The sequence below is a fragment of the Panicum virgatum genome, chromosome 9K (genome assembly GCF_016808335.1).
Source record: "Panicum virgatum strain AP13 chromosome 9K, P.virgatum_v5, whole genome shotgun sequence".
Lineage (NCBI taxonomy): Eukaryota > Viridiplantae > Streptophyta > Magnoliopsida > Poales > Poaceae > Panicum > Panicum virgatum.
This window is the reverse complement of record NC_053144.1, coordinates 69,821,943-69,836,097: the sequence shown is the minus strand read 5'-3', so window position 1 is coordinate 69,836,097 and position 14,155 is coordinate 69,821,943. Positions and strand designations below refer to the sequence as shown.

Below are 14,155 nucleotides of genomic sequence, written 5' to 3'. Positions count from 1 at the left end.
GCATGCATGATTACAATGTGTCAGAGCATCTCCAAGAGACTCTTTAAATTAGAGTAGCCAAATTTCAATTTAACTAGTCATTTAGCTATATTTTTTTTCTCTATATCTCTTCTTCCTCCAACAGGCTAGCTAAATCTTCCTCTCCATATCCAACCCTCCCCTCTCTCCAACTCACTTACATCTGGGTCCCACAATATCATCAACTCCCTTCTTCCTCCTGCTCCTCATCCATGGTTGCCCGAGGACAAAGTGCCTTGTCCCTTCTGCAGCTCTGCTCTCCATCGGCCCTTGCTGGTCAGATCCATTGACCCCTTCGTCTCACCTGATCTGCATCCGTGAGCTTCGATTTTGTTTGCAACCTCACCTGGAACGACGACGATGTGGGTGCTGCTGCTCAAGGTGCCCCGCGCCGCGGGGAAGCTCACGGGCGCCGCGTCCATCGCGCTGTCCGTGGCTGCTGCCACGCGGAGGCGTGTGGCGGCGGGGCGGACCGATGCCGCCGCTGCGCCACCCAGGGAGGGCCCCGCCCTGCGCACCAAGTTCTACGGCTTCCTCCTACTGTCCGGCGCTGCGCCGCCCGGGGGAGAGCCCCGCTCTGCACACCAGGTTCTACGGCTTCCTCCTCCTGTCCATGCTACGACTCGTTGTCTACGTCGTCGCGCACCCACAAGGCGGGCAAGAGCTACGCCGCCGTCGCGGCCTGCACCTCCCGCCGCCGTGGGCGCAAGCTCCGCGGCCGCCGCAGCCCGCGCCTCCCGCTGACACGGGGGCGAGCTCCGCCGGCGCGGCCGGACGGGGCGAGGTGGAGCCGGCCGGCGAGGTCGACGGAGGCGAGGCGGCAGCAGCGGGAGCGGCAAGAGGACGCCGGAGCACGAGAAGGACGTGGGAAGTGGGCCCCACGCGCGCGGGGAGGGATGGCGATCTGCTTGCGTTCGGAAAAAAGAAGCGAGCAGAGGGCGTAGATACAGAACGCGATAGCGACGAGAGCACGATGAAGAGGCTGTTGGAAGAGGTTTTTACTCCATCTTATTCAAATTTACTTAGTCAAAACAATTTAGCTAGTTTGTTGGAGTTGCTCTTAATCCATGTTTTCCAAAGGCTAATGCAGCAGCTAGGCAGGCAGGGCGCCGCCCCGTTTAGTTCGTGAAATTTTGTGGGGTTTGACACTGTAGCATTTTCGTTGTTTTTTGATAATTAATAATTAATTATGAATTAATTAGTCGGTTAGATTATGTAATTAGTTATTTTTTTAACTACATTTAATATTTTATACAAGTGTACAAACATTCGATGTGATGAATAATGTAGTTTTGTTTTTTTGAACTAAACGGGGATGGGCGAGAGAAGAGAAGAGCACGGCGCCCCAGGGTGAGGATGGCCGGAGGAGCGCAGCTGCAGCCGCTCCCCCTTGCCCGTGCCGGTGCCGTCAAATCTGCGAGGCTGCCCCCTCCTCCCTCCTCCGCCAAGTCACCAGCAATAATAATTCACGGTGTCTCGCACAAATCGACCCCCTCCAAATCCAAATCCAAATCCCATCTTGCCCTACGACCCTACCCACCCCAACCCCCACACGCTCGAGAAGAGACAACTCCTCCGGCCTTTCACCCTCTCCCTCTCTCTTTAGGTTCCCCGGCCGGGCCTATATTCCGCCCTTCGGAAGCTGTCCACTACACTGTACTACTCTCTACTCTGCTGGCTGCTGTTGCTACCGTAGCACCATATTTATTGCCCTCGTAGCTCCAACTGCAGCTACAAGAGGAGGAGCTAGAAGGGGAGGGGGTTTGCAGCAGGTCGCCGTTGCAGCTGCTGCCGCCTCAGGGAGGGGCTCATTACTCGTCGCAGCAGTTATTGCTGCTGCTGTAATGGAGAGGATGCAGCTGCAAGGGCCCATCGCCTCCTCGTCGCTGGTAAGTTCACCTAGGCCCAGCTGCTTGCCTGCTTCCTCCTAGTAATGGAGCGAGCGGCTTCCATTTCCAGCAGCAGCTTGCATTGCATGTGTCGACGATGCAATGCAAGCAATGCAGGCTCGCCTCCGCTGCTGCTTCCTTTCCCTTCCCTGCCCTTTGCTCCTTCCCTAATGTCGCAGTCGCAGCTCTGTGCGCGCGCGCACGCACGCACCATTCAATGCGCGCCACTCACTAGTACTGTGCCGTGCCTACCTAGGAGAAGGGGAAGGGCGACCCACTTTTATGGGAAGCGCTCCTGTACTTGCTGCTGTTCGTGCTCCTCGCTTGCCTTGCTCACTGATGTGCCTCTCTACTTGCTCTGCTGCCGGTTCCTGCGCGGCTGCCGATGGCGTGGCGACGGCGGTGGTAATGGAACAGTGGGCGGCGGACCAGCAGGCGGCGCCCAGCACCAGCTCCCAGATGCCCTTCCTGGCGCTGCTCCAGGGCGCGGGCGTCGTCGTGGAGGACGGGCGCAAGAGGAACGCCGCCTTGGAGCGCGCCGCCGACCTCGACCGGCTCGAGAGCTGCGTCACGCAGGCGGCGGCGGCGGGCGACCCTGCTGTGGCGTTGCCCCCGGCGACCAGGGCGGAGAGGCGGAGGAAGAGGCCGAGGCCGAGGACGCGCGCCGCGCCGCCGCCGGAGAAGCGCAGGAAGCCCGAGGAGGCCGAGAGCCAGCGGATGACGCACATCGCCGTCGAGCGCAACCGGCGCCGCCTCATGAACGACCACCTCGCCTCGCTCCGCTCGCTCATCCCCTCCAGCTACATCCCCCGCGTAAGCCATTGCCCATGCATGCACGGCCATGCAAACATCTGTAGTCCGATTCCGTACCCAACAATCTCTGTCTGACCATGCGTCGATCGATTGCGAATGCAATGCAACAACGTTGCACAATAATGCAGGGCGACCAGGCGACGGTGGTGGGCGGCGCCATCGACTACGTGAAGCAGCTCGAGCAGCAGCTGGTGGCGCTGCAGGCGGCCGCGGCCACGCGCCGCGGGGTCGCCGGCGCGGTGGGCACGGCGGCGACCGCCGCGGCGGACGGCGTGTTCGTGTCCCCGCAGTATGCGAGCTACTCGGAGGCGCGCGGCTGCTGCGGCGGCGTGGACGTGGAGGCGATGGCCGCGGTGGGCGGCCACGTGCGCGTGCGCGTCGCGGGGCGGCGGTGGCCCGGCCGGCTCGTGCGCGCCGTCGCCGCGCTGGAGGACCTCCGGCTCGCGGTCTTGCACCTCGCCGTCACCTCCGTCGGCCATGACGCCGTCGTCTACTGCTTCAACCTTAAGGTCAGCGAAATGTCACATCGATTTTACCTCTTTGTCATGTTCCCTTCCATTGCTTACGTACTCCCTCGTTTTCTTCTGGCCCCGTTTACTTTCCAAAAAAAATTACACAGTAATTGTCACATCGAATTTTCGGTCACATATATAAAATATTAAATGTAGTTCAAAAAATAACTAATTACACAGTCTAACTAATTATCACGAGCGGAATCTTTAAGCCTAATTAATCTATAATTAAACATTATTTGTCAAGTAACAACGAAATATGCTACAGTACCTAAATCCAATTTTTTTCACCAAATAAACACACCCTCAATCATGCGTTTTGACTACTGTGAAGTTCAAACAGCACCTTTTCCTGTTCTCACAGTATAAGGCTCTGTTTAGATCACAACAAGTAAACCCCATAAACACCAAAAAAACATCGCACCGAATATTTCGGCACATACATGGAGTATTAAATGAAGTCTATTTATAAAACTTTTTGCATGGATAGGCTGTAAATCGCGAGACGAATCTAATGAGTCTACTTAATCCATGATTTGCAACAGTGATGCTACAGTAACCATCCGTGAATTATGGATTAATCATGAATTAATTAGCATCATTAGATTCGTCTCGTGATTTACAACCCATATGTGCAAAAAGTTTTATAAATAGACTTCATTTAGTACTTCAAATTAGTAAGATTCCGTCGAAAATTTTTTTGCCTATCTAAACAAGGCCTAAAGTGCATTGTGACTAGTATTAATTCCTTTGTTTCCTCTCTACGATGACATTGGGTAGTGGACTAGTTGTATTCTAGCTTGAGTAATTCAAGTTCTTTTCCTCTTAATAATGTGCTTAGATAGTACGGTCGCTTAAAAAAGTAATTCAAGTTCTAATACAACAACATAGCTTTTTTTCCCAAACAAGTTGGGATAGGCTAGAGATGAAACCCAAAAAAAAATAAAGGTCATGATTCAGGCACATTGATAGCTAGTCTCCAAGCGCTCCTATCCAAAGCTATCGACTCATCCCAAGTCAGTTTAAGTCTACCTCTACTCCTTTTACATTATCGATCTGCTCAAGAACCCTACTACGCACCGGCGCCTCAGGAGGCCTCCGTTGGACATGTCCAAACCATCTCAGTCGATGTTGGGTAAGTTTCTCCTCAATTGGTGCCACCACGATCCTATCCCGAATAGCTTCGTTTCGGACTCTATCCCTCCTTGTGTGCCCGCAAAACCACCGCAACATCCGCATCTCTGCTACACTCAGTTGCTGGACATGTCGCCTTTTTGTAGGCCAACATTCGGCACCGTATAACATCGCTGGGCAAATTGCTGTCATATAGACATTTTGCTTGGAGCAGGTTGCATTTTTTTGTTTAAAAAGGTGCAAACATTTTGCTGCACCTACTATAGTACCGGTTAGAACATTACAGTATCTTACAGCTAGTTCAGATGGAGAGAAATTCAGGTTGCCAATTTGGCAGAAAATTTTGCCATCACCTACTGGCCGAGGAGGCTGATGAGATAATAGTACTCCAGAAAAGAATGCAACTCTTAAGAATCTTGAGAAGTCAAACAATTTTAAATTCGAACAAAATTTATAAAAATAATTACTAACATTTATATATTCAAATAGATATAGCGTGAAAATATATTAGATAATTAATCTAATGATATGCACTTTGTACCATAAATATTAATACTATTTTGTATAAATTTTGTAAAATTTGAAATTATTGGCTCCTTGGGAAGCGTTTGTTCTTTGGAACCGAGGAGTAGCTTAGAAAAAAAAAGTTACATGCAGCATGATGGCTGCAGAAAGCGAGGCGATTGTTTTGCTTGGTGGAGCGTTAGTTGCGTGGGATCTGTGAAAGAAGCGCAGCGGCTTCTTCGTACGTTGTTGGGCAGAGGCTTGGAGTATGTAGATGGACTGATCGAATACGAAAAGAGGTCTCTGGTACTGGTAGTAGTATACAGACAAGCGGCTCAAGTCGCAGACAGATTACTACAGTAGCTCTTACAAACCTCAGCTTTCCTGGCTGTCTTTTTCTCCTTGTCCTGGGAATCTGCAAGGCAAAAATACAGACCGCGCGCAGCCGCCTCTGTCCGGCCGGTACCTAAAAGCTTGCTTGCTGGCTAATGGTGTTGTGCGTGCATGCAGATGGAGGACGGGTGCGAGGTGGCGACGGCCGACGAGGTGGCGGCGGTGGTGCACCAGATCTTCGCCTACGCCGGCGGCACATGCTGCTGACGACGCCGGGCCGGCGGCAGCGGGCGGAGCGGAGACGATAAGTCAAGATGGCCAGAGCGCTGCGGCGGGGCATGGCATGTATGTACACGACGGCCGCGGCCGCAGAGGAGACGACGTTGGCATGTGTAGAGAGAGAGAGGAGAGCCGATCGATAGCTAGTAGGGGACCGAGCGAGCCAACGGCCAGCTCCATGCTGTGGTGGTCCATGCCATGCGGCGCAGAGAGGAGAGATGGAGACTCTACTGTAACTTGACTGTTGTTTACTTGGGTGCCACGACCAGCACAGCAGAAAACTGCACAAGGGTGAAGAGCGAGCGTACGTAGTACAACAGTGTTGGAGTGGCAGGGCTAGCTGGCTTACCCCTTGTCTTGGGAGAGCTTGCGTTGCAGATTTGCACTAGGATGATGCATCCGTCCGTCCGCGCGCGCGTGTGTGTACGCTGTATAAAAGTCACGCACAATGTTATTTTTTTATTGGCGATTTTTACGCAGCTAGCTCATGGTGTTCCTGCGCCACTGTGGGTGCAAGGGCAACTCTGCTGCTCTGCACGGTTTCTGCGATGGCATGCCCATCTCCGCGCCTGTGCGCTGCGCGCGTCTGGAATGCATCGTCGTGTCGTCCTTTGCTGTTGCCGCTGGTCTGTTACAACGCTTTGGGAGGGGGGCAGGCTTTGCCTCATCGGGTGTGTCCTAGCTACTTCTCTGTATGTACCAGCCAGCGCTAGCTAGCGCAACCCACAGGCGGCCTACTACGCTGCTGCTGGTCAGAACGAAACGCCCATTGCCGTCGCCGCCGCGAAAAGCTTTTGCCCCGCGATGCTAGCTTGCTGCGCTCCCTGGCGCCGAGCCGGCCGTGGACGGACGTGCCGCGCCGCGCGTTCCGCATCATTCTAGCCTCTAGGCGTGCAGCTCTAGCCTTGGCTAGACTTGCCGCGGCACTGTGCATGCCGATGCCGATGCGTTCGTGCGGTTTGCCCCCCGCCGCTTTTGCTTGCATTGCTCTCGGCTGGCCCGGCCTGCAGCTGCAGACGCGAGGTCAAACGGAGGCCGTACCGTACCGGCGGGGGTTACGTTCCGTTATTAATGCGGCCGCGGTACGCGCGCATGACATGAGCGCCGATCGGCCTAGTACGTACGTATGATTATTCCGGCCCTGTTTGTTTAGCTCCTACCCTGTAAACGCAAAAAAATCGTAAACGCAAAAAAGTGCAAAGGAATCTTACTAATTTGAAGTACTAAATAAAGTATATTTACAAAACTTTTTGCATGGTTAGGTTGTAAATCGCGAGACGAATCTAATGAGCCTACTTAATCCATGATTTGTAACAGTGATGCTACAGTAACCATCCGCTAACTATTGCTTAATCATGGATTAATTAGCATCATTAGATTCGTCTCGCGATTTACAACCCATCTGTGCAAAAAGTTTTACAAATAGACTTCATTTAATACTTCAAATTACCTAGATTCCTTTGCAAATTTTTTTTGCGTTTACACCCATCGGATCTAAACAGGCCGGACTAATCATACGTACGTGCTGGTACGTGCCCATGACATGCATGGTCCTTGCTGCATCGGAACGGCGACGTGTCATGTGCCGGACCGCCGGCCGGCCAGCCGGAGCCGGCTGATGAGAAGCGAAAAGGAGCCGGGCCCAGACTGGCTGGGCTGGGTCCACGTGGCTGCCAAACAAACTGTGGCAACGCAACGCCAAGGGGTGATCAGAGAGACGGACAAACATTAGAGACAGCAAAGGGTTAAGCATCATGTGAGCGATTTGTGCAGCCAGTAATGGCACACGCCCGCCACAGCCTTGCAGCTGCAGCTGCAGCTGCAGCTGAGGGGGGGACCGTGCCCCATGACCCGACCGGCTACCCGGCCCCTGCGCCTTGCGTTGCCGACTCATTATCATCGTCGTCATCTCCTCCTCCACGAGCTGAGCAGTGAGCACAGCTGATTGAGTGAGCCTCCGAGCGAGGGCGAGCCCAGCCCACACATGGCAATGGCAGGCACGCAGGCAGCCGACACTCCACTCCCACGGCTTCATCCACAGATTAAACAGTTCAAAGCTGAGGAAATCCTTTTTGCCTGAACTTTGGGTCGAATTCGTTTTTTCTCCCTAAACTTTAAAACCAGACAACCAGCCTCTTCAGACTTCTGAAACCGGTCGCAGGACCTCCTTGAACAGGTTTGAGGGCGGATTTATTTTAACTGAATTTTTAAAAAATCATAGTAAATCACAAAAAAATCATAAAATAGAAAATCAAATTTTGTTTGACTTCACATGAGTAGATATACGCAGTAAATATATTATATTATATACTTTAGTACAAAATTTTTATTATATCTTTAGATATATAAACTAGATAAATCTATAGAAAAATCTAGACGAATATATAGATAAACATATATAAATCTATAACTCAGTCATACATGATTCAATAATCATAAAATTTTTACTACGGCTCAATCATATAATGATTAGCCCACCATAAAAATTTCACAATAATTGGATGACGAAAACTGTAGGTATAAATTAATTACAGAAAAGTATATATATCTAAAGATATAGCAAAAAATTTTTGCTAAATTATATCATATAATATGTTCACTGCGTATACCTACTCATGTGGAGTCCAACAAAATTGGATTTTCTATTTTATGATTTTTTTGTGATTTAATATGATTTTTCAAAGATTCAGTTAAAATAAATATAAAAGAAAAATAGTAAAACCGCCCTCAAACCCGCTCAAAGAGGTCCTGCAACTGGTTTCGGGAGTTCGAGGAGGCTGATCGACTGTTTTGAAAGTTCAGGGAGGAAAAGCGGACTCGGCTCAAAGTTTAGGGAGGCAAAAAAGGACTTTTTCCTCAGGAAAATTCATATCGATATTATGGGACTATATGGGCCAAATGCAACCAGAAAGTTTCATCTGGGCCGGCGGGCCGCAGCACAACACCGTCAAATGGCCTTTGGTGTTTTCGGGTTGGCCCAGTTCACTTGGCCGAGCAGTACCAGCAGCAGCCGTTTCATCTCCGTCACCAGCGCCGCTCGGCTCCGGGGCTTCCCCGCTGCAAGCTCCTCGATCATCACGGCGGAGGAGGATTTGGCCGGTGAAAAACCATGTCTGGCGTCGACGTTCGCGGAGCTGGGCATCTGCAAGGAGCTGGTGGAGGCGTACGACCTCATGGGGTGGAAGGAGCCGGGGAGGCTATTCATCGCGACGCATCGCAGAAGAGGCACTGCGTCGCTGCAGGTGGGCCCGCGCACTGTGCATCTTCAACCTTGTGCTCGCGATGGTTGGGGCCGCCGGCGAGCTAGGGGTGGGGGAGGGGGTGGCCGGCGAGGGGTGGGAGGTGGGCGGGGCGGCCGCCGGCGAGGTCGCCGGCGGCCGGGGTGGTGGCGGGAGGCGGCGGAGCTTTAGGTTTCGGGTTGCTGGGGGGTGGGGCGGGCTCCATGGTCGCCGGACCTAGAGGAGAGGCCCGGGGGGGCCGGCGGCGATTCGGCCGGCGGAGGGTGCGGCGGCGCGGGAGCGCCGCCGGCCGGGGCCGGATAACCGGTGGGTGGTGGCCGGCGGCGGGGGCGAGAGAAGGCGGCGGCGTGTCACACCCGGTTTATGAAGGCAAACCGAATGCATCTCATATGTGCGCCAGGATCAGTTTACACACATATGATTAAACATAAAGTGAATATCACAACTAGTGCAAACGTAAAGAGAGTATTAAAGACTTTATTACAAAACCGAAGATCTAAAGCGAATAAATAAACGACTGTAGAGTAGCAGCGGAAACTTCTTCAGCACAGGCAGATGACTGGGAGACATACGCCTAGAAATCCTCGAAGTCTTCTGGAAACTCCGGACAGTTGTTATTACGGTCTGAGCAGCAAGTATGCAAGGGTGAGTACACCTATGGTTGGTACTCAACAAGTGGCAAGAAAACAACTATAATATATATGCATGGCTAATTCAAGGGATAGCTGACACGGTTTAACTGCACCCAGCAATTTTAGTTGATCATATTTTATTAGCAAGCACTAGCTAGATATAAGTATATACCATTAATCCCACAAGATAAGCATATATAAAGATAAACAACAATTAACCATAAATTAGATCATCGATTTAGATCAACTTCAAGTTAAATTATCATGTGAGGGTCCAAGCCGCTCTTGACCGTGAGCACGGCTAACCGGTTAGTTTTACACTCTGCAGAGGTTGTACACTTTACCCACAATTCGTGTTTCCCATGTCGCCCGGGTTTGCAAAGCCCTTAAACACTTCCTTTGGTGAGTGGCTAGGGATTCACTACGAGGCTTTTCCAAAGAATCACTATATGTGCGCACTGGTCCCTTTTTCTGCGGTGCCTCAGAAGACGAAGCTTCCTTCACCCGCTCCTCAAAGCACGACAACCCAAAAATAAAACCACCAATCAAACGCCCCAGCACGACATATAGATCATCTAGTTACTTAGCCAAGACCAGAGCCATATAGTATTGTGGTTGTACTGTTTTCCTGGGTGGTTCTCCATGTTCCAATTAAATCATATACTCTTGATTAACAACATTAATCATCATGAACATGGAATAAAACATATATAATATTTGTATCATCATTAACCAACCATATCCCAAAGTATAGCAACTAGCATAACTACCCAACATGAATTTAAACCCAAGTTGATCAAGGAATAAGGTAAACAATACTAGGCATGTCCTTAACTCGGTTCCCATCATATTATAGACACATGCATGAACATAAAAGTAAATGTGATAGTTTTGGTGATTTCATGGGTCAAAAATATGGTCAAGGGTCCACTTGCCTTCCTCAAACTGCTGCTGGTCCGGTCCTCCGAAGCCTTGATCTTGCTGCTGCTCCTCGAACTGCGGATCGTCTATCGCACACACACGCACATGCAAGCAAACAAGTACAAACAATAAGAAACAGTACACCAATCAACAAAAACAGTACAAAAAGAGGTTACTAAACTATTCTACTCATTGCAACGATCGCGTGAGCGCAAAGACCATCGAAAACGGATCTAAAACGAGAAAGTTAAGGCTAAAACAAGATCTAAGGGCTAATTCGTAATTAAACCTTATACGCAGGGGCTAGATCATAAAAACAGGGGCTGATTTGTAAATATTTTCCAACAGCAGTGGACGGCGGGTTAATTTTGGAAAAACAGAGGGGCTTAAGTGCAAAAAGACCATGGTTGACCGGTTTCTAACTCAGTTGACTTGGATCCAATCTAATCTGGACCGTGCGATTTAGATCCGATGGCTGGGAACGGTTCGGAGCTGCTGCGGCGGCGCTGGACAGCCGGCGGCGTGGCGGGCGGCGGCCTGCGGCGGCGGGATGGCCGGACTTGGCCGTAAACGGCCGTCCGGGGCTCGTTTGGCTCGGGTCTGGGACTGGAAGCGCGAGCGCGAGCACGCGAACTCAATTAGGGGGTTTGGAAGGGCGCTAGGACAGCGGAGCGGGCTAGCGGCGGCGCATGGCGGAGCGAAATCTCCGGCGAGCGACTGCGGCCGAAACAGAGCGAGAGGGAGGGAGATAAAAGATCGGCGAGGTTCCTCTCACCACGGCGGAGCTCCGGAGCAGTGATGTCGTCGAGGAATCGAAACGGAACGGCGGCGCGGCGAAGCTCCGAGAAGCTTCAACAATGGCGGCGGCGCGGGCTAGGTTTTTGCGAAGGCGGCGGCTGCGGCTGCGGTTTAGGGTTCTAGGGGGCCTGGCCTTGCTTTTATAGGGGCGGGCGAGGCGCCTGGGCGTGCGGGCCCGAGAGGAACACGGCGGCGCGCGCGTGGCCGGGTCGGACTCGAGCCAGAGTCCGGCTCGGTCGGGGAGGAAGACGCGCCCGACAGGCGGGTCCCGCCTGGCGGTGAGTCAGGGAGGGGAAGGGGGCGCTGGGCCGGTTGGGCCAAGAGGCGGGGGGAAACGGGCCGGCGGGAAGGAAATTTCTGGGCCGCGGGAAAGAAATTTCTGGGCCGCGGGAAAGAAGTTGCTGGGCTGCGGGAAAAAAAGAAAAAGGCAGAGATGGGCTGGGCTGAAAGAGTGGGAGAAAAAGAAAAGACTTTCCATTTTTCCAAAATGATTCAAACACTTTCAAATTAAATTCAAACTCAAAGATTTGAACTTAAGTTGAACAACAAGCAAATAAAAATGCAAAGCAGCATGAGATGCACAAACCTATTTTCCTTACATTTATTTTATGGCTAGGTATTTTATTTAACTTCCGGCAAATGCTCTAAATTCAAGATAAAGTTAAATAAAACCTTATCGAGCCTATAACAAACCCAATTAAATTTATTTTGGTTCCTAATTTGAAAATACGGGTGTTACAAACCTACCCCCCTTAAAAGGAATCTCGTCCTCGAGATTCAGCTGGGCTAGCAAAGAGCTGGGGGAATTCTGCCTGTAACTCATCTTCTCTTTCCCAAGTAGCCTCATCCTCTGCATGATGACTCCACTGAACCTTACACATCCGTATCCTCTTACTTCGAGTAATCCTCTCTAACGTGTCCAGAATTTTGACTGGATACTCGGTATAAGTCAGATCATCTTGCACATTCAGTTCCTCCAGGGGCAATTTCTCATCTGGCACCCTCAAACACTTTCTCAACTGAGATATATGGAACACATTGTGCACATCGGATAATCGGGCCGGTAGTTCTAGCTCATAAGCTACTTCACCCCTCCGGGCCAAGATCTTGAATGGTCCGATGTAACGAGGTGACAACTTCCCTTTAACTTTGAATCTGCGCAAACCTCTGATAGGTGATACTTTGAGATACACAAAATCTCCTTCTTCAAAGATCAACTCTCTACGTCCCTTGTCTGCATAGCTCTTCTGCCTCGACTGTGCCACTTTCAGATTATCTCTAACAATCTGTACTTGTTGTTCGGCCTCTTTGATGATCTCTGGACCGAACAACTGGCTTTCTCCCGTCTCACTCCAATATAATGGAGTTCTGCACTTCCTTCCATATAGTGCCTCAAACGGTGCCATCTTCAAGCTGGCCTGGTAACTGTTGTTGTATGAAAACTCTGCGTACGGCAAGCTCTTATCCCAACTGCCTCCGTGCTTTAGAGCACAAGCCCTAAGCATGTCCTCTAACACCTGATTGGTCCTTTCTGTCTGCCCATCCGTCTGCGGGTGGTACGCTGAGCTGAAGTTTAGCTTCGTATCCATTGACTCATGCAACTTCTGCCAAAACCGTGACGTGAACTGAGTACCTCTATCGGACACAATCTTCTTAGGTACCCCATGTAAGCAGACAATCCTGGATATGTATAGCTCTGCCAGTTTAGCTCCTGAGTAAGTAGTCTTCACTGGGATGAAGTGAGCTACCTTTGTCAACCTATCCACAATAACCCATATGGAATCATAGCCATCCTTTGTACGTGGTAACCCCACAATGAAATCCATACCAATTTCTTCCCATTTCCATTCTGGTATTTTCAATGGTTGCAACAAACCGGCTGGTCTCTGATGTTCTGCCTTGACTCTCTGACACACATCACATATGGCCACGTGAGCTGCAACATCACGCTTCATACCATACCACCAATATCTTTCTTTCAAGTCCTGGTACATTTTGGTACTGCCTGGATGAATCGAATAGGCGGAATCATGGGCTTCTTTTAGAATCTTTTCTCGCAGATGATCCACCTCTGGCACACATATCCTCTTTCTGAACCACACAGTTCCATGTTCATCCTCAGTAAAATCAGGTGCCTTGCCTTTTTCCATCAGCTCCTTGATCTCTTTGATCTTATCATCCTCAAGCTGACCCTTCCGTATCTCTTGCTCAAGAGTCGGCTCGACTTCTATGGTGATTCCCTCGGTGTGACCAACAAAACCAAGGTTGAGTTTCTCAAACTCCCAACACAATTCCTGGGGCATCTGCCTAACTCTCATTGCATTTACATGGCTCTTGCGGCTCAAAGCATCTGCAACCACATTAGCTTTCCCTGGATGGTAGTGTATTTCCAGGTCATAATCCTTTATGAGCTCTAACCATCTTCTCTGTCTCAGGTTGAGATCATTCTGAGTGAATATGTACTTCAGACTCTTGTGATCTGTGTAGATCTGACACCTGTGTCCCAGCAAATAGTGCCTCCATATCTTCAAAGCATGTACCACGGCTGCTAACTCTAAATCATGAGTGGGGTAGTTCTGCTCATGCTTCCTTAACTGACGAGACGCATAAGCAATCACATGTCCCTCTTGCATTAGCACACAACCAAGTCCCTGACGAGATGCATCACAATATATATCAAAACTCTTGTGAATGTCTGGCATAGCCAACACGGGAGCTGTAGTCAGCCGCTTCTTTAATTCTTCAAAACTGGCTTGGCACTCCTCTGACCATACAAACTCTTTTCCTTTCTCCAGTAGCGAGGTAAGGGGTTTCACTATCTTGGAGAAGCCTTCTATAAATCTTCTGTAGTAGCCTGCGAGTCCTAAGAAACTCCGGATTTCTGACACTGTCTGAGGTGGTTCCCACTTCAACACATCTCTGACCTTGCTGGGATCAACTGCAATTCCTCCATCTGTGATGACATGACCAAGAAATGAAACCTCGTTCAACCAAAATTCACATTTGCTGAGCTTGGCGTACAACTGATGCTCCCTGAGCTTCTGCAAAACAAGCCTCAAGTGTTCCTCATGTTCTTCCTCATT

The 14,155-nt window shown here is 50.5% G+C and overlaps 1 protein-coding gene across 3 annotated transcripts; it reads left to right on the top strand.

Annotated features, from left to right (window-relative positions):
• The first annotated feature begins 35 nt into the window (after positions 1–35).
• On the top strand, positions 36–5,986 carry LOC120647517 (transcription factor bHLH57-like). Of its 3 annotated transcripts, XM_039924337.1 has the most exons (5): positions 875–1,012; positions 1,750–1,907; positions 2,325–2,720; positions 2,849–3,229; positions 5,381–5,986. In XM_039924337.1, exons 2-5 carry the CDS (start codon positions 1,863–1,865, stop codon positions 5,468–5,470), a joined length of 912 nt encoding a protein of 303 aa, XP_039780271.1. In that variant the 5' UTR covers positions 875–1,012; positions 1,750–1,862; the 3' UTR covers positions 5,471–5,986. The 3 variants fall into 3 exon arrangements, with proteins under 3 accessions (XP_039780269.1, XP_039780271.1, XP_039780270.1); XM_039924335.1 differs by lacking the exon at positions 1,750–1,907 and having other exon boundaries at positions 36–1,012; XM_039924336.1 differs by lacking the exon at positions 875–1,012 and having other exon boundaries at positions 1,306–1,907.
• The last annotated feature ends 8,169 nt before the right edge of the window (positions 5,987–14,155 follow it).